The sequence below is a fragment of the Ursus americanus genome, chromosome 30, assembly GCF_024610735.1.
Source record: "Ursus americanus isolate L20-20 chromosome 30, mUrsAme1.1.p, whole genome shotgun sequence".
Classification (NCBI taxonomy): Eukaryota; Metazoa; Chordata; class Mammalia; order Carnivora; family Ursidae; genus Ursus; species Ursus americanus.
The window spans coordinates 26,509,984-26,535,799 of record NC_142156.1 but is presented as its reverse complement, the minus strand read 5'-3'; the positions used below and the strand labels follow the sequence as shown (position 1 = coordinate 26,535,799).

Genomic DNA, 25,816 nt, shown 5'->3' with positions numbered 1-25,816 from the left:
CCTCTCTCTCTGCCCCTCCCCACTGCTCGAGTGCTCACTCTCTCTCTCTCTCAAATAAATAAATAAATAAATAAATAAAATATTTTAAAAAATAAATAAATCTAATTTTGAAATCCATTGTAATCCCTGCCCTTCTGGCAGTAGCATTTCCTAGGTTTTCCTTAAAAAATGGCAGAATAGGGGCGCCTGGGTGGCACAGCATTTGGGCGTCTGCCTTCGGCTCAGGGCATGATGCCAGCATTGTGGGATCGAGCCCCACATCAGGCTCCTCCACTGTGAGCCTGCTTCTTCCTCTCCCACTCCCCCTGCTTGTGTTCCTTCTCTCACTGGCTGTCTCTATCTCTGTCAAATAAATAAATAAAATCTTTAAAAAAAATGGCAGAATAAACAAAGACCCAGTAGCTAGATGATTCTAATTTGTGCAATTCATAATTTCCTATCTATGTTACTTACCAAATACAGCATTTCAGTCCTTTTCATTACAAACATAACACATATAAACCATACTATATGTGTTATATTTACAATATAACACAAACAAATCATAAATTATACATAAATCGCAAAGTAGTTTACCATCCTCACAAGAGACAAGATTTATCTTCAAAGAACTCAGTAATTTGTTCATTATGTAAAAGATGTTTTTTTAAAGAATTATGCAATTAGCCAAGGAAATGTTTACAACCACTCTTTTCTTTTTTCGACGCAATCTGATATGTAGTTTTCACAAAATGCTGTATTTTCTCCATTCTTGATGTTCTACTGTTTTGGCGATAGACTTTTGAGGGTATGGGGGTGTCTGGGAGGAGAATGCTATCACATTGAGCGTGCATATCTATTATAAGATACATGGCAACCTCAGAAATTCTACATTTTTAAGAGGTGTACAGTAGGTGCTCTCAATCGCAGGTTGGGCTCTCGGGCTTGGGTGACATAAAGGAAACTTGAGTTGTTCACAGCTGTAGTTCAATGGTTAGGTGTTTCTAAGTCCAGTTTTTTATGTATAAATTGGGGAATGCCTTATTGATAGGGACTGCAGATATGGCAAGGAAAAATAAAACCTATTTTCCTTACACTGAAGGTCTACATTTGAGAGCTTGTTTTCAGGTTCTAGCAGAGGAGTGCAGCTACTCATATACCCTTGACCAAAGAATGGTCCTCCTCTATTGGGGAAGGTCATCCTCTTCGATCAGGAGGGATGCACATGGAGCGGTGAGGGAGGAAAGGGCTACCACCTCGCCAGCCCGACCAGCTGAAATCAACCCTGGCAATGAACAGGGTGACGGGTGTCACATCCAAACTGCCTTCCCATCCCAAAGTCTTAATTTGAAACAGCCCTAAAAATCATTCATAAGTTTCAGTCATTCACTGGTTGATATTTAAAATTTAACTTCTAGAATTTCAATCCTGTAGCCACAGGCTCTGAGTTGGTTAAAATGTGAAGACACCTGGTAGGGGTAACGGGTTGGTAGTCTGTTATCAGTCATTCACACCTTGTGAGACTTAGGTCTTCCGGGTTGGGCATGGAGTTGTCAGGAACGTATATGTCAAAGTCTTTGTGTCTCCTGCTAATTTTTATTATCATTCAAGTCCCTTTCTGGTTCTACTATTTGAACTTGGCCAATAGTAATGACAGTAATAATTTACACTTATGGTGTTTTTTAAACTAACCAAGCTTTTTCATGCATGGGATCTAATTCACTCCCCAATGCAACTCCACGAATTAGGTATTATTCTCCCCATTGTACAGATGGGAAAATTCAAAGGCAAGTGGCAAGAGGTTGTGTCTGGCCAAGAACTGACTTGAATCTTTTTAATCTTGGGCTCATTCTACTGTATCACACTTCGCTGGGGCTGATAGGAATATTTCTTTCTTTTTTTAGATTTTTTATTATGTTATGTTAGTCACCATACAGTACATCATTAGTTTTTGATGTAGTGTTCCATGATTCATTGTTTGCGTACCACACCCAGTGCTCCATGCAATACGTGCCCTCCTTAATACCCATCACCAGCCTATCCCAATCCCCCACCCCCTCCCCTCTGAAACCCTCAGTTTGTTTCCTAGAGTCCACAGTCTCTCGTGGTTCATTCCCTCTTCTGTTTACCTCCCCCTTCATTCTTCCCTTCCTTCTCCTACCGATCTCCCTGCTATTTCTTATGTTCCATAAGTGAGTGAAACCATATAATTGTCTTTCTCTGCTTGACTTATTTCACTCAGCATAATCTCCTCCAGTCCCATCCATGTTGCTGCAAACGTTGGGTAATCGTTCTTTCTGATGGCTGAGTAATATTCCATTGTAGATATGGACCACATCTTCTTTATCCAGTCATCTGTTGAAGGGCATCTCGGCTCCTTCCACAATTTAGCTATTGTGGACAATGTTGCTATGAACATTGGGGTACATATGACCCTTCTCCTCACTACGTCTGTATCTTTGGGGTAAATACCTAGTAGTGCAATTGCTGGATCATAGGGTAGCTCTATTTTTAACTTTTTGAGGGACCTTCACACTGATTTCCAGAGTGGCTGTACCAGCTTGCATTCCCACCAACAGTGTAAGAGGGATCCCTTTCTCCACGTCCTCTCCAACAACTGTTGTTTCCTGCCTTGTCAATTTTTGCCATTCTAACTGGCGTAAGGTGGCATCTCAACGTGGTTTTGATTTGAATTGATTGGAATATTTCTGAAAAACTGTCTGGATAAAGGACCCATCTTCCGTATAGTTAAAATATTTTTACTTTAAGGAGATAGTTTCCCGCAACATAACTGTATTTTTTTTTGAAGACCTTAAAATACTTAAAGATCCAGAGTTAGTGCGTCTTAAATTTGACAGAAATGTATCTTTTTTTAGGTATAAGGGGCATACTATGAAATTTTAGATATGCACTCTGAAGGAAGGCCTTACGTATTAGGATTCAAATAGATAAAAGCAGTGCGCCAGGCTAACCCCCTGGACAAGAGAGCAGGGATGTGACTAAGCACAAATCTCTCAACTTCAGGGATTGGTTTCAAGTCCCTACAGAATAACTTTACGTAACAGCACATGCGAAGCAGTTTAAAAACTTAAAAATAGAAACTTATCACAGAGATATTTTTATGCTACAACGGAGAAATGTAACACAAACCACCTGAGACCATAAGAAAGAAGAGGACTATACAGCCAAACACTGCAAAAAGGCACTAAGTGAGCCAACGAGGTCCATGTTCTAATGGAGCATGTACTCCCACAGCAATATTGAAGACCTCTCTTAACTGGCACGGTAAGCTGCAGAATTCTCCTAGTGAGTGGAAAAAGAATCTCTGGTTGATCCTTTCCCCCTTGATTTCTGTTTACGATGGCACGATTAAATTTTTCCAGGAGGATGCAGGGAAGTGAATAACACTGTGATAGTATGCGAGTGAAAACGGTTGCCTTTCAAGCAAAAGTTTGGTTGGTGAACCATCCTTCAGGGCAGTTTCCAGGCTCTTCCAGTTTCCAGGTTACCCTAGACTTCACCGAGGTGCTGCTCAAGAAATTCTACTTGAAGGAATGAACGATCCAGTCATTCCCATACTCCCATTTTCATCTACTTGCATTTTTTGCTCCAAACAAAACCTGAGTGGCTATTAGATTTGATTATTTACGGACTGGCTGGAGGTAGGTCACAGTGAACTGAAAGAATGCCCTATTATTCCAGGTAATTTCCCCTTTTCAGGCTGTTACAGGAAGTTAAGCCCCTGCTACACAAGGTCCCATCAGCACGTCCCTTTCTGTAAGAGAGTTTACCCACTAATCTCAAGGCATTTCATCAAATGACTTATTCCAACCAGCATCCACCAATCAAGCTCACCAATATCTGTCAAGGGCAGTAATGAGTCATAATATGGATACCACATACTTGCAAACCTATGGGAAGGGACCTAGTAATGGAAATGTTGGGTGTAATGACCAACTGCTAGGCAGGTCTAGATTTGGGAAACAAGAAAGTTGCTTCCATCCTAACCATTGCTTGTAGTCTCTTGCCCTACATTTGGCAATACCATGAAACCCATTCTCCGACCCACAGTGTGTTTGTCTCCACTCCACCAATGCCATGGTTACTGGGCTAGGAAGAGCAGGTCCCTCCATGACATCTACACCCTGTTTCTAGTCCTTTCAATAGTCATAGTCAATGTATCTCTTGATCCATGATGGGAACTGATAAAAATAGGTTCTTGAGAAAAGGGATTTTTATTTTCTATATGAATTTTCATCCATGTATCCCTTGCATTGTTTAAATGGGACCTTTGTCATAATTCTACTGGCTCTCTGAGCTGAACCAACCTTTCAGGGATCACCTTGCTCAGCATCCATTTTTACAGATGATGCAACAAACCCCCCAGATATTGAATGATGTTTCCCAAGGTTTCATTTCTTGTACTGACTGAGGGGAGGAGAAGCTAAGATTCTTCCTACAGAGGTTCTCTGTCACATCATCCTGCCTCTGCGGATGTGACTCCAGGCTCTGAAGACCTGCATAATGATCTAGGGGATGCTCGCTTGGTCTGCGGTTAGCAGCAGTTTTGAAGAAAGAACCGAAAATAAGAGAACTAAATGGGACTTAATTTGGACACAAAAGGAACCTTGTCTAGAGAACCACAGAGGGTTCAGATAGTCTGGAGAATTTAACTTCTTTGATATTGAACTACATTCATCTGTTCCAAGTATGGGTCAAAAAAACCACAAACAAACCACTTTTCAACTCCAATGGCAGGTAGTCGGACAGCTGTTCTCCCCCTGCCTCAACAGTCACTGTGTATGTCATGGGCGGTTGTGAGAGCTCCTTCACGAACAGGAGGGGACTCCTCATCTACAAGATGGGACGCCACGAATGCCCGCTGCTGGGGCGTTGTGAGGAATGTGCGAGCACCTAGGTCTGCAGCCCTTAGAGAGCAGTCAGTGCTGTGTGAGTGTCTGCTCTCCTGGGCAGGCTGAAATCCTCCGCATCCTTCCCCACACAGGTGGGCGCCCATCTAGCTTACCTACTGGGTTTTGATTAAACAACTTGCAAAGTAGAGCACGAAGAAAGGCATTCAGTTAAAAAATTTCCAAGTGCTGATTATATTACAGGCAGAACGATATGTTATTCTCTTATCTTGTCCTTCTTATTAAGATTTGAGGACACTGGGTGGCACAGCAGTTAGGCGTCTGCCTTCAGCTCAGGGCGTGATCCCGGCGATCTGGGCTCGAGCCCCACATCAGGCTCTTCTGCTGTGAGCCTGCTTCTTCCTCTCCCACTCCCCCTGCTTGTGTTCCCTCTCTCGCTGGCTGTCTCTATCTCTGTCAAATAAATAAAATCTTAAAAAAAAAAAAAAGATTTGAGGACACTTTCCGTGAGCATACTCTTTGCATTCCAACTGTAGCATTCACACGAACATATTGCTTGGACTAGTATGTCTCTGTCTACGTTCCTTCACTCTTATGACAAACAGTCTGCTGTATTCTGAACGCATGGGACTGTGAAACCAAATAGTATCAGTCTGAATACCTATTGCCCAGGGCTTCACACACACAGAAGGTGCATGAACAGAGCTCCTGAAGCAGGTCAGCTGGAGCAACGGGGAATTTGACGTGATTTCAAGCTGTATGGTTCATTGCACATTAAAGTGAGAAATTCTCACTGATTCTGTGTCATCTGACACAGGAATAGGAAGAATCCTGATCCCAGCAGGAAGGGCTGTCACTTCTAGTCGGGCTGTGAACGTGGGGCAAATCCCACCTTCTCCCTGGGAGTCTTGCCCCTCATCTGTGACGTCACTCCAGCATTCTCTGAACTTCCCCGTGCATGTCATAAACTGAGTTTTTACAAGAGGACCAAAGGAAAGAAGCGTGTAAAAAATGGATTTGGCTTTCTGATTCCTAATGTCGAGGGAAAGCAAAATGGCTTTTCATTTTGATACAGTCTTTAGGCTTTCGTGATTTATTTATTTTTGAGGTTTCATTCCTGGGATGCCCCCCTGTTATGCACAAATACTAGTAGCATAACAGGTAAAGAAACTTGACAAATGGCAAAGGAAACCTACGGCACACGATCCAGTAGCAAATCTTAGTGATGAACAGAAAGTATATTTTCAAAAAAATTGAGAGTTTTCAACAAAGCCAAAGGATGAAAGAAGATTGTAGTATTTCTAAGTTTTAAATCTTATTATAGGCGTTATCTCTCATTATTATGCACATCAGAAAGTGTTGCCCTTATAAGATTTGAACGCTCTCTTCATTCACATGCTCTTTACATAAAAAAACTTCTCAAGAGTATGGAATTCTTTCTTTCTAATGAGCTAATTGAAATAGTGTTGTTATCTATAATAACAGTTTGTATAACCAAAACAAGAGTGGCTACAGAAACCAAGAGAGCAACATGGGTAGCTGAAATTTAAGAACAAGAAAAGTGGCTTTGGAGTCAAGCACCAGCAAAAATGCGAATCCTGCACAACTGTACTGAAAAACGTTCCAGATCCTACTGAAAAAGGAGCAATTCTAGAAACTGAAGCTGTTTATTTTTAGGCATCACTGGACCATAACAATGGATGGATAGATTCTAAGTCACTTCCATCCAGACTCTTCTCTCTAGGCATTAACTATTACAGTTAAACCCTAGATAAACCAACAGTTAACAAGATTCTAGAAAGCCTATCAATCCAAATCAAAGATGTCTAGATAGTTATGGGTTTAACTTTTTCAGCAAAACTTTTTTCCCCCGTATCAAGGACTTGTGATTGGAAACCTTTCTGAAGCAGTCCATACCTCCTTGCCTTCTTGAAAATCTGGTATTTCACTTCTTGCTTCTTAAAGATCCAGGCTATAAATCACAAGCATCGATTCCTGTATTTGTGATGTAGACAAGTGACCCAAGGAAATCTGTCCCCACACAGAACTGCCTCAGAGGATTTGCTTTTTGAGTTCTTATGCATGTGTTCTACTCATTTCTGTCCTTTCCCTTGTTGTTCATAGGACTTTTGTCTGCCCCTTCCTACTTTTCAATTTGATACAGGCGTACTTGTTTCAAGCGTAGATAGACCCTTGGACATTATGGCTTAGAGTGTGGGCTCCAGCAGCAAGGACCCGCTCTCCCAGCAGAGCTCTGTGACGTGGGGCTAGTGCGTCCACCTGAACTCTTCATGCACGGCACGGGATTTGCACTGGTGGTTACTTCATAGGGTGTGTGTGCGCATGCGTGTGCGCGTGCGTGGGCGCAATGAGACAACCCATGTAAGACCTTAGAATGGTACGTGCTGGGGAGCTCAGAATCCAATGATACCCAAACAAGGCTTAAAGATCTTCTCATAAATGAGAGCTCACGTGAGGGTAGATAAGCCGTGGGGACTTGGAACAAAACCAGCCTGGCCACCCTCTCCACCCTCGCCCGCAGGGAGTGTCAGCCGCTGGTTATTCATCCCTCCCTCCGAGTTGGGAAATGATGTAGAGCAATTCCTTCAAGGCATTAGGTTTGTCTTCAGTGATCAGGAATCGGAAAGAAATCACAGTGGAGGGCAGGTTCAGCGGGAACTCTCTGCCTCCACACTGGGCTCTCCCGAGAGACGGCAGCCAGGCCCCTGCTGTGGGAAGAGCTGTCGTCTCTCAGATGAGGACCTGAGAGATGGCCCCAGCCCGGTGGACCCCATGAACCCGCAGGCAGACGATCACGCAGTCAGATACAGGACCTCAGAGACGGATTCTTTCCTATCTGAGACGCACAAATGAATCAGCAATTCCCACTGACCTGACCTCTGGAAACAAATATCAAAATGATGCTGGTGAGTGACCTGCTCAAGTGCCACCCTGCTGCTAGAATCAGGCTGACTCAGCGTGTGGCATGCACCACCGGTCCCTGAGCCCCTCAAGTGCCACCCTGCTGCTGGAATCAGGCTGACTCAGCGTGTGGCATGGACCACCGGTCCCTGAGCCCAGGAGGGTGACATAACAACGTTCTGGAGTCCGAGCATTCAGCCTCCAGTCCTGAACCACGTGCTCGCCAGCCCCACGACCCTGGGCACACCAACTGCTTCTATGTGCTTGTGTTCCCTCCTGTGCAAAAGGAGGGCAGCAGTGCCCACCCCAGAGCACCGCTAGGAATACCCCGCCTGGGGCAGCACTCGCCATGAAGAGCTGTGTGAGCGGCACTCACTGTTTTTAGTGCTATCAACTCAGTTTACCAACCTCACCAAAAAACAAAAACAAAAAATACCCCCCCCAAACCCCCAAACAAAGCCCAGAAGAAAACCGAGAGGTTAAAAAATGTTTGTGATAAGGTTTCATGCATTTTAAAATTCCAATCTGGTTTTTCTTTATATTTTTATCGAAACTATAACATTTACTCCACGTGAAAACATTTTCTACGGAATATAGTCTCTTTAGCTCTTCCCATGCAACCCCAAGCCTTGAAAAGCTGCAGAAGAAAGAGAGAGTCCCCTGCAAACACGACAGCCTGACCGTGTACCCCGAGCCAGGCTTGCTCTGGGGCCAGTCCCAGAAGTGCCAGCTGGCGTGCACAGTGCGGGCGACCCATGTCAGTGGCGGCTCCCATCTCCCTGCTCCCGAGGGCCTTGCTGGTCTTAGGAATTCAGCAAGGATCTTAAGCACTGCACTGCCTCTCGGAGGGGGTGGGGCTCATCCCTCCCCCCGTGAGCAATAGTGCTCTGCCTGTTTCTAGTGCACATGTATCTGGCAGCAAAATCCCTAAGGAAAGTTCTCAAAGCTCCAGCGCTTGGCAACACCTGAAAAGGCAGCATATATACATTTATAAATGTCGCAAGAAAGGAAATTCGATAGTAGCTAACAGTTACTGGATATTTACAGAGTGCCAGGAACGGTGCCAAGCACCGAGATGCATTAGTGCATTTAATTTCCATCACAAGGTAAGCATTATTATTATTATTATCATCCCCATTTTATAGATGATAAAACTGAGCACAGAGTTGTCAATTCAATCACCCAAGGTTATAGAGCAGATGGCAGAAATAAGACGAGAATCTCCATGTTAAGGAACCTTTCCTCTAGCCACCAAAATGACTCAGATACAATTGTTTGAATGTAACCATGTATATAAAGCTATTATTTTTAACTACTGGCACTATTTTGCTTCCTTTCTTTTCAAACAAGAGTCTGAGAAAAGGATACCAAACTAAGAGAACTAGTTCAGAGACTGGTTACACTGAGCATCTCCCTGTTTATCTTCCACCTCCAACATACACTGAGACTCGTTCGGGGTAACCACACATCAAATCCTTTACACAGATGGCTTGAAGTTCTTGTTACGACTGGAAACAAGCAACCGCGTCATGTCCTTGGCCACCAAGAATGTGTAACTTCGACCAAACCAGCACTGAAGCAGCTCGAATTAAATGGATCAGGGCGTGGGACATGGGACGTGCAGGCAAGGGGATGCCGAGGGGCCGGGGAGGGTTTACCACCTCTCACCTCACAGTGGGGAAAGCTCCCACAGGAGATGGCTCCTTGGAAGGCTTCTGCCCAAACGTATGAAGAGACTCAGGATGCAAGGGGAAGCACCTTAGAGGACAGAGGGTGATGAGAACGGGGGACCACGTAGATGGTACTGACCAGAGTGAAGCAGAAAGGCAGGGGAGAGGGAGACTTCTGGAACAAGAAGGGAAGAGCCTCGCCCTGCTGCAGCCTGGCCAGCGATGGTGGCCCTCATCAATGATCTGATGTGCAAATGCAAGGCCATCTCCTGGGAGCAGGGGATGGAAGGGACTGAAGGCTAGTAGGTGGCACCCAATCCATAGGTTAAACCACATGGAACTGCATATTGTAGGTCAAAATGGCCATATATGGGCAGTTTCTCTTTTTATAATCTGTACGTTTATACTTTTTAATCCCCTTCCCTTATTTCGCCCCTCCCCCTAGCTCCCTCCTCTCTCCTCTGGCAACCACCAGATTGTTCTTTGTATCTATAACTCTATTGTTTTGTTTGTTTGTTTTGTTTTGTCGATTCCACATATAAGTGAAATCATATGATATTTATCTTTCCCTATCTGATTTATTTCAGTTAGCACGGAACACTCAAGGTCCATCCATGTTTGTCACAAATGGCAAGATCTCATTCTTTTTCATGGCTGAGTAATATTCCATTGTATATCCATTCATCTATTGATGGATGCTTAAGTTGCTCCCATATCTTCACCATTGTAAATAAGGCCGCAGTAACCATAGTGATGCATATATTTTTTTTGAATTAGTGCTTTTGTTTTCTTTGGAAAAAGAGCCAGAAGTGGAACAGCTAAATCAATATGGTAGTTCTACTTTTAACTTTTTGAGGAACCTCCACACTGTTTTCCACAGTGGCTGCACTGATTTGCATTCCCACCAATAGTGTGTGAGAGTTCCCTAATATACATCCTCGCCAACATTTGTTATTTCTTGTTTTTTTGATAATAGCCATTCTGACAGGTGTGAGGTGTTATGTCCTTGGGGTTTTGATTTGTATTTCTCTGATGATGAGTGGTGTTTAGCATCTTTTCATGTGTCCTTGGCCATCTGCATGTCTTTGGAGAAAAGTCTATTCAAATCCTCTTTCCATTCTTTTTGGGTTGAGTTGTGTGAATTCTTTGTATATTTGGGATATTAACCCCTTATCGGTTGTATCAGCTGCAAATATCTTCTTCCCTGCAGCCAGCTGCCTTTTCATTTTGTTGCAGTGTTTTGTTTTGTTGATGGTTTCCTTTGCTAAGGAAAAACTTTTTAGGGTGATGTAGTCCCACTGGCAATTTCTTATTATTCGGTCTAATAGAGAATAAAAGTCTTCTATATAAAGGCAGAACTTGCATTTAATGAAAATGATGAGAAGAGAACTGAACGAGAAATTAGGAGACTCTGTGTTCTAGTCCTGACTTGACCTCTGGGTCAACACATCTGGATGACCCTACACAGGTCTCTTAAAGTTCTGCTGGCACATCTCGCTCATCTATAAAGTCCACACTTACGTCCAGATTGGACACACTTAAGTTCACTTCCAACTAAAGTGCTACGAATCAAGGAGAAGCCACTGAAAGAGTGTAGAGAAGGAGGCGCCGTCAAAATGAGGTGAAGAATCAACTGCATATGAGCCGGGATCAACCCGGGTAAGAGTAGTGCTGAGTACAGAGCAAGGACTGGAAGTAGAACCCTGCGAAGATTTAGTCTCCCAAACTTCTAGGTCATGAGAACCACGGGAGAAGCATGAGTAGAAATTTGGCTTAAAGACAAAAGTAGTTTCAATTTTATCCTCAATGAAATCAGCTTGGACCATTTAAAGCAATCCTTTAACTGAAGCTCATACATTTTCTAAATTTTTTATAGTTCTTTTCTATTACCTGTACAGCGGCTTTTATTTATTTCTCCCATAGCATTCATATCATAACATTTTACACTGGAGTGAAGTATAAGAGTCTCCAGTTCAATTATCTATCTAAAAATTAGCTACAAGAGAGCCATGACTCTAAGAATGTCTCGCTATGATATTTCTGCCGGGCCAGACTCTCTTTCGGAATTCCAGTCGTGAGAAGGACCCCTCTGATGTATCACACTCTGGACGTGGTGCTGCTCTGGCTGCCCTGCCCTCCATCCTCGGTCTACCTGCCAAACTCATTCATTCTTCAAAGTCTGGTCCCAGCCTCACCTTCCCTGGGACAGTGCCACCAACTGCTCCCTCACAGGCTAATCCCACCTCTTTCTGCATGGACAGCACATCTCGCTGTGTCCTCATTATTTACTTAAACCCTGTGCACCCTGTGACACCCTCTGGGCACACAAAAATTCACCCCGGTATTTCCAATGCTTAACACAGCTCCTGACTCGTATCAGGTAATCATTCTTGAAGAACCGAATTGAACTGATTGCCTATTCAGATAAAACTGTTAATGGTTAATTTGTAAAATAATGTCTTCTAGTAAATTAGAGCAATTCCCGTGATGATATGATACACTAATGAATGATTACTTTTTAACAGTAAAAATAGGAACCGCTGATGATAATCTTTATTGACTTAATTCTTTCAGGTAAATGTGGTTGCTAGTTGGTGTCATTTTCGTTTCTTGGGTAGGTGATTACACAGTTTAACAAAAACAAATAAAAATACAATTTTTATTTAAATTTAAGAACTGTTTTAAAAAAACCTAAGGAAATGTAAAACTTAGTACTTTGAAATGTTATGTTATCATTTAAAATGCAAAGCAATAGGACATTTAGATAATGTCAAGATTTAGGAGATCGGGTAAGAAGAGGAAGCTTGAGAAACAGGGGTTAGGGCTCCTCCAACAATTTCTCAAATCAATCATACCTTCACCAAAGGTATTCTTTAGAGTAGTGAATGGCTCCGTAAAACTGCTAACATTATTTTTGATAAAAATGAAAATCCAAGTAGCAATTCTTGTTTTTCTACAAATACTCATTTGACTGAGATTGCATAGATGGTTCTAGAACCCAATCGAGAAACCGGGGTGGTAAAATTCATTTTAGAAACCGAACATCACTCTCTTTTCTGATGGATGGATAGAAGGAGGGGAAGAAAAATAAAGACAAAATGCCTGTTTTCCTTTTCCAGAGATAATCGTAAAAGTAGTTTTTGCTGTGATAACATCTTTCATTCCTTTTAGGTATTTTTGAAGGACACTCATTGAACTAAGTGTAATATGTTTAAAACAATGTTCATAACTTACACAATACTTTGCACAGGATTCAGCCTCCGTGTGTGTGTGTGTGTGTGTGTGTGTGTGTGTGTGTGTGTGTGTGTGTGTTAGACGTGCATGTGGATAAATATGTAGGATAAACAAGATTTTGGTAAAGTTCATGTCACCTCAGTGTGGGATGAGCAAGTTTAAATGGAAACGAGTGAACCAACCAGTATATTTATTTATCTTTTCCTTTCCTGTATTTACGTGCTTCATAGAATGAAGAAAATACAACGAGCCTGAACACGGTTTTTACTACTAACGCTTCTTTAAACACTAAATAATTATGGGCTTGTGTAATTTATCGACTGCCACAACTGTGACTTCACCATTTAAGCTAAAGGATGACAGTCTCTGTTTTTCTGAACACCATGGAACTGAGTCAGTACAGTCCCAAAGGACAGTGAAGCCGCTACCCTGGCAAATGGATCTAGATTTTGCGACAGGGATGTGTTTCCTGACCAGATGAGTGCACGTGTGAATCCATGGACGGCCACCATCTCCTCCTGTCTGCGCTCTCCTGTTCAGTTCCCTAGCAGCCACGTTCCAAATCCACAGTGTGTCGTGGTTTTTAACAAAATGAATAAAAAGTGTTCCAGCTGCGATGGAGATCCTCACCCTCCATCTCCTTTCAACACCCAGCTTGACTCGAGCTAAGCTGGTTCTTCCCACCATGGTCCTTAGCTCTTACTGCTTTGCTGATGAAAACACAGCACTCCCAGACGCCCCGCCACATCAGGGTGACCTCGAAGCCTTCGGTCTGAGCCCTGTCATCCTTAGGACTCTTCTCCGAGTGGCTACACCATCTCTAGTCTATCCCATGGGAGGCAGCATGACAGTACCCGACACTGGGTTGTTCATTCATTCTATCATTCCATAGCCCACGCTGTAGATTGCTGTGTGTACATCTTGTTTCTTCACTAAGACATCGGGTTCCTGAGGCTAGAAGTCTTGGTGTAGCTTTGTGTAACTCACAGTCCTAAGGACAGTGCCGAGCACACGGAAATTACCTTTTGGTGACTTTAGCACACATTTCTGAGCATAATTCTGTGGCAAATGCCATGGGAAGCAAGGAAGAGATGGCTCCTAGCCCCAGTAAAGGCATGCTTATTGGCAAAACACAACGTGACCATGACCTGAGCTTTAAATTAAAAGGACAGGTAAACCTTTAAAATCATGACACACAATCTGCTTTCTGAGCGAGTTTAAGCCTTGTTAACTGGAGGAATTTAAAGGGAGGAAATAACTCCTTTCTTTAGTTATTTTAACTACTTGGCATTAGTGGAGTACTTATTAAGAGCTCAAAACAGACCTTTGGCAAATCGGTATTTAGATAAGGACACATAGCACCCACACTGTGTTTTGGGAATCTTGGTTGTTTAGGTAGAGGAAGAAGAAAACAGCAGGTAGGTTTTGTGGGTGGTGAAGCAAGGACTTTTGGGAAAGAGGGACAACGTACAACGTATAGGTGGAGGTAAGCATGTCACATGGGAGGAAACCAGGGGTTTTTCCTTGTGCGGAAATTTCAAAGGCTGGGAAGTGTGGGAGGGACAGAATGTCCTAAAGCCAAGAAGGAATACTACAGGATGGGTACAGAATGAATGGGAAACTCATGTGAGAAAGCGTATGCGGTCTGACCCTAAATGGTCAGAGAAAGAGCCCCAAAGGGCCACCAACTGCTCTGACAGGTTATTAGTCATACAGACCCTGAAGGTCAAGTGCCCTCCAGGGATTCTGCTGTGGTTAACTGTATACTGTAAGGTTCCCCACAGAGGCATGAAGCCTGTGGCTTCTACCCTTAAAACATGGATATTTAATGGATGCCTAATACAATCTTTCTATATTTTCATAATCAAGTACTCTGGCATTTTGCCTAACCTCCAAGACAGTTTCCTTACAATTTAATGTTAAATCTTTAACATTAAATTTTATTTCAAAAACATTTACTTGGCAATTCAGGCTAGACATTTTCTCCATACTAATAACATGAACTTCAATAGTGTTTTATAACTGACTACTCAGTATAAGATAAAAATACATTGACAGGATGGCTCTCTGAGGGCCCTAAGTCAATTTTATGCCACACTGGTTGCCTCTGGGTGTGAGGCAGAAGTAAGAGAGAGACTTTTCATCTTTTATATCTTTTGGCTTTTGTGCCATATACAAATACTTCCTATTCAAAAAAACCCCACAAATACAACTTAAAAATGAAACTGCTTTGTGTAGTGAACATGTTATGCATAAAGTCAATTTAATTTAATCCCAATGCTATAATAAAGGCAGAATAAAAAAATGTACAGGATTATTTTAAGAGGTGAGGAAGAAATCCCACACATTCTGATGTTCTCATGCAAAACTAAAAAAAATTAAAAAGTCAGTGTTTTAAAGCAATCTTTTCAGGAGTAAATTCATTTTTCTGCCTCTTAAAACCTCAGCGTACCTTTCTCACAAATCACATGTGTCAGCTCCTTCAAGGCTTCATGTAACAAAAGAATAGCCTACTTGTCCGCTCCTTCCACCATTTTCTGAGACCGAGCCACAAAGTTCAAGACGTTTTCTCTCACGGTTACATAAAACTAGTAATGATAAGGACAACATGCTTTAATGCTGAGGTATTTTTAATGTCATATTCTTCTGAAAAGAACAAGTGTCCTTTGAAGTGAACTTCTGCTGTGGTAAGGCAAGGGACAAACTCCCAATATATCAAAATTTGAGGTGAGCCTTGACAACAAAAATCTCACACTTTCAAAGAATTTGAAGTGTCAACGACATTTTACTCAAGGAATTAAATACGGTGTCTCACTTTGTAACCTTTAATATGTATCAAGAATTAAAAAAAAAAAAACCCACGTTGCCTTTCTTTGCGGACCTTAACATGTATCTTCTCTAAGGAAAAACACTTCAGGGAAGAGTTGCCTTGTGGCTCCAGCCCGGATTTCTTGGTGCGTTGGTAGAGACCAGAGGTCGCTCCACACGCTTTTGTTATTAAGAGCACAGAACGATGCACTTTTTATTATCAGCCTCATGATATACATTGTATTTGGTTTTCTTTTTTTTTTTTTAAGATTTTATTTATTAGATAGAGATAGAGAGCTAGTGAGAGAGGGAACACAAGCAGGGGGAGTGGGAGAGGAAAAAGCAGGCTCATAGCAGAGGAGCCTGACGTGGGGCTCGATCCCATAACGCCGGGATCACACCCTGAGCCGAAGGCAGACGCTTAACCGCTGTGCCACCCAGGCGCCCCTGTATTTGGTTTTCATCGTAGTATTTAGAAATAGCCAAAAAAGTTGCTAACCGCTTAGCCCCTTCAATATGTATTGCACATAAAATTTATTAGCCTGCTAAAATTAGAGGGCGTGAACATTTTGATAAGAACAGGATATCTAGGGGCGCCTGGGTGGCACAGCAGTTAAGCGTCTGCCTTCGGCTCAGGGCGTGATCCCGGCGTTATGGGATCGAGCCCCACATCAGGCTCCTCCGCTAGGAGCCTGCTTCTTCCTCTCCCACTCCCCCTGCTTGTGTTCCCTCTCTCGCTGGCTGTCTCTCTCTCTGTCAAATAAATAAAATAAAATAAAATAAAATGAATACATAAAAAAAAAGAACAGGATATCTATAGATAGAGATTCTATAGAATCCCCCAAAAAACATTCTTAGAACATACTTAGGAATTACAAAGGGGAAAAGGGCAGCAGACCCCACCTTCACTAAGATTCATTGTTAATGTCCGCGATGCACTGGCAAGGACAAAAGGTCACTCCTGTGCTTCTGCTACCAAAGCCCTAACTGCATCTGGTCACCACACATCCGATGAGCCGGAGTGACGGCACTCCACAAAATTAATGTCTGGTCAATGTCATGACAGAAAGGAGGGCGGAGGAACGGCTATCCATACAGGAGAAATGGAAATTAAATGTGGTGCTTGATCCTGGACTGGATTACTGACCAGAGTTAACACTATTATTAGTATTGCTATAATTTCACTGTTTTATTGCTGGGACGACCGGTGAAATTTGAATAACGTTTGCAGGTTACAAAACAAGCGTGTATCAAGGTTAAATCTCTTAATTTTGATCACTGTACTGTGACTATAAAAATGCATGTCCTTGTTCATAGAAAATCCACAGTGGAGGGGCGCCTGGGTGGCGCAGTCGTTAAGCGTCTGCCTTCGGCTCAGGGCGTGATCCCAGCGTTGTGGGATCGAGCCCCACATCAGGCTTCTCCACTGGGAGCCTGCTTCTTCCTCTCCCACTCCCCTGCTGTGTTCCCTCTTTCGCTGGCTGTCTCTCTCTCTGTCAACTAAATAAATAAAATCTTTAAAAAAAGAAAGAAAGAAAGGAAAAAGAAAATCCACAGTGGAGTATTTAGAGGTGAGGGAGCACACCGTCTGCAATCAGCTCTGAAACGGTTCACGACAACGTGTGTTAGTGTAGACAGAATGTGGAAGCGAATACGGCCAACTGCCTATTGATGAATCTGTCCGATGAGTGTCTGGGAGTTCTTTGGACTACTTTTGCATTTTGGGGGTAAGTTTAAAATGGATTCAAAATAAAAAGCTATTGTTTGTTAGGAAGACCCTTATGATGATGTTTCAAAGGAAAAAAATGGAATTAAAAAAAAAGTCCTCACTGAAGCTCTAGCGTAGCTGACGGATCTGACGGGAACATTTTATTAAAATAATAGCAATTCCTTTCATTAGTATTCCAGATGTGCAGAATGAAGTAGGGGGGTTCCATCCCTCCTTGCATTTTGACATAAGCAGTGGAAGGCTTGGAAGCAGGTTTCTGACAGAGGAAATGCCCTTTGCCCAAAGACAGATGAGCCCTCAGAGTGCCATGCCACGGGCAGACATGCAGGACTGGCCTCTTAATGAATTCGGGAGTGGTCTTTCCAAAGGCAACTTGGATTTTGTCACTCCCTGACGAGAATCACTGGATGATTCTCGTAGCCTTGAGGAGGAGGCCCAAATCTTCTGGCCTCCGCTCAGCATGAAGCTGGCCATGTGGGGCCCCCCATTTACTTGCAATAGCTCCCCATAAACACCTCTATTGTAGCGTTTCACAATACCATCGACTTTGTTTGTAAGTCTGTATTGCCTCTCAATGGTAAGCTCTTTGAGGATCTTGGTATCCACAGACACTTAAGTGTGTTGACTAAATATTGAAGAAGCAAGCAGAGCTAAGGTAACTGCCTGCTCATCCATCCCTCCCCCTCAGCAGCACCTTCCCACTCAGTGTTGGCAGAAGACGTCTTGGGGGTCATCAGTGCTATCCCACTGAAGACTGCTGCTTAGACTACTCTGTTACGAAAGCCTCTCACTGGAAAGAAGTAGCCAGGGAAGCCATGTTCCATCTGCCAACTAACAAGGGTGCTCCATGCACAGCAGGAAATCATCAAACTTCCTGCCTCCCTGGAAAGTTCTTTCCCTCTGTTGCTGCCGTTTCCCAAGCTGGAGCCCTCAGACGAGGTGATCTCTAAGGCCTCACCAACAGCCTATTTTCCACACCACTGTTTTTAAAATATGACTTTGACAATGCCCTATAGGATCAATTGGCGGCCTGGCTCCAAGACACAGCCACTCACTACTTTCAGAACACTTCAGAAAAGGAAAAAAAACAAAAACAAAACCCCAGCTGTGCAAATTAAAAAAAGAATGGTTGTTGTTTATTTAAAAAAATAAATTTTCTAGGATTTTTTTTAAACTAGAGAATATACCCTAGGGCATTTAAAATATTTTATTCAGAAAAAGTCAAATACTGGTAACTTTCCTGAGGAGACACCTGTTCTTGAAATGTGATGTATTTCAGTATTAAATCCCCTTGTGGAGGGAGGGGGTGTTTCAGGATATAGCTCATCTTTCTATTATTAGAAAGCCTGTGTTGGGGTGAGTACTGCGTTACCAGAATGATCCAGAAGCTTGCTGGAACTTGTGGCAAAACTGAGCAGAGACCGTAGCCCTGGAGAGAAAGGTGAAAATTCTGACAGAGATTTGGCAAATGTAGGCCAGTTCCAGGCGGCCTCAGAGAACCCATCGCTAGGCAAGGCACAGAACAGAAGGGGAGGACAAAGACGGGCAGAGCTGGTGGGAAAGGAGGAAGACCGATGTCACTTCAAGAAAATCTGACTGGAAGTAGGTGAAGGAGGAGGAAGAGGGCTGAGATCCAGGGTGGGGGGAAGGTTTTGGGCGACAGAGGCCAGGTGGCAGACTGCCTGGGAGACCTCCCACCCTGACGTCGGGGTTGTGAGGAGGCAGGCAGGCCAGCGTTCCTGAGCAGTCAGAACCAGTCCACAGCTTGATGGGCTTTGGGGGATGATCTCGAATCATCTATCAATCTATCAATCTCTAACCACACTTCCTTCCAGGTATGCTGTGAGGTGTTGGGGCCATCAGCTCTTGACGTGGATGGAGGACACAGTTTATAGGGGCTGGCTCAAGGCAGGGCTGCGGGGTGGGGCTGGCTGGTGGGGGAATAGCTAGAGGGTTCTGTTGTCTCCCCATGGACCCAGAGAGGAGTGGGTGGTGTGCAGGCAGCTGGGTGTTCATCTGAGGCCACCAGGGCTCGGGACGACGGATGGTGATGAAGAGTGCCCGCCAGGCACGCCGGCACCCAGTCAACACGAGAGCCCTGCCCTTCTACCCAGCAGCACTGCTGATCCTGCAGGGGCACCTCCCATGCACCATCACCGCTTCAAGCCTCCTACCAACCTCACGTAGTAGGTATTGTGATCACCTGCCTCCATTTTACAGTGAGAAAAGGCAGACAGCAGTGAGGTGATTGGCTCAAGGTCACACAGTGGCAGGAAGGTCAGAATCTGAGCCCGGGTGGTCTGGCTCCAGTATATTCCCTTGAGACAGGGACACTGTGCAGTCCACAGACTCAGAGGTCCCGGGCAGGTGCGTCTGCAGCACTCCCTGCCCAAGGTGGACGTTCTTTCTAGGTCCTGCCTTGGCCCTTGAAAGCACAGCGGCCGCCGGAGGCCTGTGAGGCTGGTCTCCCCTCGGGTTCTGGTTAGGGGAGTTGGCTCCCCCTCGGGATGGTTGAGGACCGTGCCAGGGGCAGCTGAGATGGGAGAAGAGTGCGCTCAGAGCACAGCCCCAAGGCGTCTCCGTGTCGTCATTCCTGTCTATTAATGACATCTGAAATGATCCAAGATGACTTTTCTCTCGGATGCTGTCTATACAAATCTCTAAGAGTTTCAGATTACTGTGGGACACACAGTAGTAGTTCCCCCATTTTACACTTCGTAATGTTTCCTTTCTCTTTTAAAAGGCACACGAAACCTCACTCCCTCAAAAGACAAAGAACAAAGAAATGATGTACCGTATGATGACTAACATAACATAAAAAAAAAAAAGACAAAGAACAGGGTGGATGGTTGGGAAGTGGATTTAAATGCCATCTTGAGTGAAAGCGCTGGGTTACTGCAGGGAGGGGAACCTTCCTTTCGCTAACTAACGAAGTGTGATGTCCCACTGGGCCAGTCCCCTGACTTGGTACACCCACAGCTCCCTAGTGACGCGGACAGAGGGTTCTGTTATATTCTAACAGGCACTCAGGAATTGCTTTCAGGGTACCCAGCTGTGGGATGTGAGTTGCGGGGGGACAGGACAGCGGGACAGCCCAGGGAGAAGAAGCCTGTTCCCTGGGAGCTAACACAACTGGCCTGTCATTTTCCGACAGTGCTGGGGAGCCCAGAGGGCTCCAATGAGGTTTGGGGGCAAATGCCGGGGACCCAGGTGGAGACGGCAGCTTGGGCTCCGGAGGGAAAACTTGCTCCTGCCTGATACAGATTGCAGGCTTCAAAGACTTTTTTGGATGGTGTCGGTGGGGCGCGGAGATGAGAGAGCTCAGTTGGTTAAAAAACACTAGACCATTAACCTGGATGATGTGAGTTCTAGAATTCTGTGTGCCTTCCCCAGAGGACACGGGACAAGCACACGGATGGGAGCAGCGGAGAGCGCCTCAGCATTGGACCGTTGGGTTCCTAGCCCTTCCGTGGGTGTGCACACCCTCCTAAGAGCCGCTCGGGGAAGCCCTGCCCCCACTGCTGTTCTCACTGAGTGGCAGGCCACTCGCGCCGGGTCATGTCTTTAGAGAGTGGCGGATCTAAGACCCACAGTGGCAGCCAGGCTCCCAGGGCCTTGCCCCTGTGCATTGCGGGGAGTCAGCCTATTCCTTAATCAAAAGCCCCGTGTACTTTGACCTGGGAGGAGGGGACAGTGTCATTCTCGCTCTCTGGGTTTACGCTGACTGGCAGTTCTGATAAAACGTCAATGTAGGAAATGCCAGGTGGTAATGAGAGAGCACGGATCAACACGTCAGACGGCCATCACGTTTCTCAGGAGGCCTTATTTATCATCTTCCCCTTAAAATCACCTGGCAAACTACGGTGTTAAAGAGCTAATAAAATACCCACATTTTAAGAAGGAAAAAACCACACAAATGAATTGATACTTCCGTTGAATTAATTGATCTTGCTTTGGTGCTAAGGGTTTTTTGGGAGGTGGAGGGGGATCTGCCCTGATCAACACCTGAGACTGTTTTCTATCACCTCATGTGCAGACAAGCTGGATGCAAAGGCATGGTGCCAACTAGCAGAGGGGTTCTGGGATGGACCGCAGTCCACGGAAAGACAAGTTTCGGATATACACATGAGAAAAGAACTAGGCACCTATCAATGACTTATACCACCCCACACCAAGCTGCCCCATTATCTCACATCTGAATCACTACAATTGATTCCCAGACCATTGCCCCACCACAACCTTGCCTGCCTATGACCCATTCTTCACCTGCAGCCAGAGTGATCTTGATAAAACACAACCAGATCATGGAATTGCACTGCTTAGAGCTCTCCAAAGGCCTCCAAAGATCAATACAGACCTGGCCTACGAGGCCAACGAGGTCTAACCCTGAATGCTTTCTCTAACCCCCATAGCAACTGTTAGCTGGTTGGGTACTATTCACTTATCTACATCGGCTTCTCTGTTAAAACTTAGGTTTTCTATAATCCAATTGAAATTCAAATGGAGGGGCGCATGGGTGGCTCAGTTGGTTAAGCAGTTAAGCCTCTGACTTCCGGTTCAGGTCATGATCTTGGGGTCCTAGGATTGAGCCCCTTGGTGGATTCCTTGCTCAGTGGGGAGCCTGCTTGCTTCTCCTTCTCCCTCTGCTCCTCCCCACCTCTCTCTCTCTCAAATAAGTAAATAAAATCTTAAAAAAAATTCAAATGGAAGGAAATATGAACAGCAAAAAACAAAAAACAAACAAACAAAAAAAAAACCAACCAAAAACCAAAAGGTAAACTTAAGTGTGACATTTTTAGAGAGATAAGACATCTCAAGATAAGGTTAGACTTTACATTATAATGGGCTGTCTCATGTAATTTTAAATATATATTCTTCTAATTTTTCCTTCTTAAAGAACTCTGAAATTAATTTTTTATTATAAAATTATTTTATAGCTACAAGAATATGAACTTAAGACCCTTAAGGTATTGGATTGTGACACCATAAGACTTTCTCAAGGATTCAATCTCAAAAAGTCCTAGATTTAGTAAATTTGTGTTATGTTTACTATTCAGATACTTGATTTAGCTCTATTTTTATGACTTTTATAATAATAAGCTTTTTCTTTAAATAAATGTCAATTTTTTCCGAAAGTACCAAGTGTTATTAGTATGTAAGTGAGAGATTTGTCTTAGTATCTTTTTCAGTGAGGGTCATCAAAATGTAAATCCGAGAACTATTCAATTTACGAATATTTCAGCGCATGATGGAATAAATGTTACCGAAAATTGTGTGCACATTAAAATAAAAATAGCATTTTCAGAAAGAAAGTTCTATATTTAGGTATTGATTTCCTTATTTATAAAAGTGTAGACTCCATTATAAACATAATCACACTGGACACAGCACAGGCACATAAGACAGCAGAATGCTAGGCATAAAATCTACCAAAAAGAAAAAAAAGGGTTATCTCTGAAATAACTGAGTTTGTGTCTGCTGGGTCCCAATTCTCTTTTATTTTATTGATAATGAATTAAGGTTTCTGATATTTTTAAGTAGCCTTAATACAGCTACGTAAAAATACGTGTGTTCAAAGGAAATGGTTTCTCAATTTTTATTTTTTTTATTTATTTTTTTTATTAAAAATATTCATGGTTTAGCTCAAAAAACAGTTTCACAAGTTACAGGCTTTAGATCCCTCAGAATCCACTTGGGAATGACTGATCGTTTCTGAACTTGGGGTTGAGTATGGAATCCCTCATCGCGTGTGAGTTTATCATACAAAGAGAGAAGATATGTGACGAACACCTCTCAATTCTAATTTCTCATTAGATGGTAAGAATAATTTTCCCCCCTAAATCAGAACCATATATGAGATGTTTTAGGATTACTTTCGGGCAATATGACAGGACAAATTTGAGAATCTAAGTACGTGTCTCTACGTGTGTAAATCTAAAGCTGAATGGGAATGCCACCTCTGATCTGAGCTAGGACCTTGAAGGTTGGGGTGACTTCTTCAATGCATACGATGTCACACAGTCCTGGGGGACACCCTATACTGGAGCTGGCTGAATCACTGCTTTAATCCTACCCTCCACGCCTCCACCTTGTCATCTCCTCTACCCCCTGCAAGCCATCCAGTTACAGACACAGTTCAGTAAGGAAGCCTGCCTGCTGCACCAGACACCCCAGCCCCCTTTTCTAGCCAGTTTGCCACCTCTGGCTCCTTCCTTTGAGAAAGTCCAGAGCTCTCACTGGCTACACTGGAATGCTTATCAGATGCAAAAATCACACGACAAGTTGCAAATAAAAGTTTTCAAAAAGGGTCATTCTTATCTGCCATCCTGCTACAAAGCCCCCACGACAAGGGTGCTCTGCCGTCGAGTCGGGGTGGGGGCGAGCAGGTGCACACTGCCCAGACTTCGGGCAGAGCAGGGCAGGGCCTGTCTATTTTATACCCCGCTTTCTGCATCACCTTCCTTTCAAAGAGAGGACTGTGAGAAAGAAAAATGTCTCAAGAGCACTGCGCCAGGCAATGAAACCTTTCAAATTCTGTTACTGTTGGGTACACACACACACACACACACACACACACGCTCTTTTGGCACAACTGTAAGAAAAATGACTTTCTGAGAAATCTAACACATATATTTTCCTTTGACGCATGCTTAATCGAATGACCACATAACAATATTTTAAAGATACCTATATAGCCCAAACAAGAGAAAATTACTATTCATTTTACCGTCTCACATAAGCAATACCGTTATCCAAGGAATTAGGAAAGCAGCCATAAATACTGCAGATGTGAAGCAAACCACGTTTCTTCCTATCATAGAATAAATATTCAGAAGTGATCTATGTTATTTACAACGTGCATTCTCTTCTCACTTGAGCCATGGGATGTGCATCTTAAGAGTGAACTGAATTCTGTTCTACTATTCCCACGGAAGCAGTTACTTGCCATAAATATTTCTCTCTGCTCGTGTCATTTCTATTCTGTTATCTGCTTAATTGTTAATTTAGGAATACATGTAGGAAAAAGTACTATCAATATTTCTTAAAGGTAGGCTATCTTTCTGATTACCAACCTCACCAATACATTCATAAAAGCATTTCTTAGCCATCCTATTGTCTTCAGCATTTTTAAACCAATGTTAATATTTTGGTATGAAGGAAAGCATTTCTCTTAGGCAGGGAGCTAGATTCTGAAGTCAAAGATAAAATAATAATTAACATTGCTTCTCAAGCAATCTCATTAAAAATGGTTCTCTCTTCCGCCATTTAAAATATTTCAAGAAGGATTTACTTACCTGGGAATATTCAAAGTCGGTGATAGGAGCTATACTCTTGATATAGTCTGATCGAAATTGGTTTTCTGGGTTGGCCAGTGGAACTGGAGGTATGATAGTACTCATCGCTGAAACAATTGTCTAAAATGGAATGAAGAAAAAATATGTGGATAAATACAACATTTAGGCTCCTCATAGGACAACTAGATATATATACTTTCTGTCTATACAGTTTTAGAGAGCAGAGTATTTAACCTTTCTACTAACCCAACATTTAAAAAAAAAAATCCTTACCACAATAGCATCTTTAACATTTTTCCTGATGTCCAGAATTTTCTGTTTCTTTTCCCTATATTAAAAGAGAATTATTATTAATTTAATTTACCTTTAGCACTGACTTGAATCAGTTGAGTGGGATTTTAAACTTCCAGCGGCAGCATGGGGCTAGACTGGTTTTCCTAGAGGTCAACACCAACCCCCAAGACAACAGCTGTGAAGTTTTTAACTGGGAGAGGAAAACGTACCTTTTTTCCCTAATCTGTATATGAAGCAAACTTGAATGCACACATTACAATGTGTGGTTTTAAACAACTACACAAGTTACACAAAGCATGGCAAGGTTGTTATGAATAATATTGCATATAAAAACTATACAGCTAAACTTGTAATTATATTTTATTTGAATTATCCATACGTTGATAGTTCTGAATTGAAATAGAGGCAGACCAAGGATATAGAGAAAAGTATATACTGACATATTGGTTAAGTCTGCTAAGTGCAGTACGGATAACACAGACCCATACCGCAAGAATACCTAATAAATCATATTTTGTTAAGGAAGTTATGCTATCTTTTCATCTGGACGCTACCAAAAGAAGGATTTGCCTAAATATACCAGATTCAACAACAGGCTTCTACCCCCCGCCCCAAAGGTCTACTCAATGATCAGATTAACTCTTCAGAGAAAGCACGTTTGGAAATGCTGAAGAGACGTGAAATGCAGTTTGGGAGCTTGCATGCAGTTTGGAAGCAAAAGCGAAATTGATCACTCCTTACTCAGGATTAAATCCATTGACATGCAGGATCCTCATTTGTTTGACAATAGTACTCTTCCCAGACTCGCCAGCCCCTGCAAACACAGAAAAAGAACGCTGTACTCCGTGGCCCAATACCGTTGCCATCTCTCCTGCCAACCCAGACAGTAATTACTCTACTCCAGCGTGGGCATTTTCCAGTACACGCCAGCTGGCGACTGGAGGAGCGGGTCCCGGTGGCTGGCGGCGGTGAGGGCGGCCCCCGCCCGGTCCTGCCCGCCCGGCCCCCGCGCTC

The 25,816-nt window shown here is 43.3% G+C and overlaps 1 protein-coding gene across 2 annotated transcripts in view; it reads right to left on the bottom strand.

Moving 5' to 3' along the window:
* Window positions 1–25,816, bottom strand: part of GNAL (G protein subunit alpha L) — a 143,151-nt gene that overhangs the window by 75,568 nt on the left and 41,767 nt on the right. For both annotated transcript variants that reach the window (XM_087857481.1, XM_045815128.2), the window contains exons 2-4: window positions 25,544–25,616; window positions 24,782–24,836; window positions 24,509–24,628 (exon numbers count right to left, since the gene is read on the bottom strand). In XM_087857481.1, coding sequence (XP_087713607.1) covers window positions 24,509–24,628; window positions 24,782–24,836; window positions 25,544–25,616 — 248 coding nt within the window. The remainder of the gene's footprint in view (window positions 1–24,508; window positions 24,629–24,781; window positions 24,837–25,543; window positions 25,617–25,816) is intronic.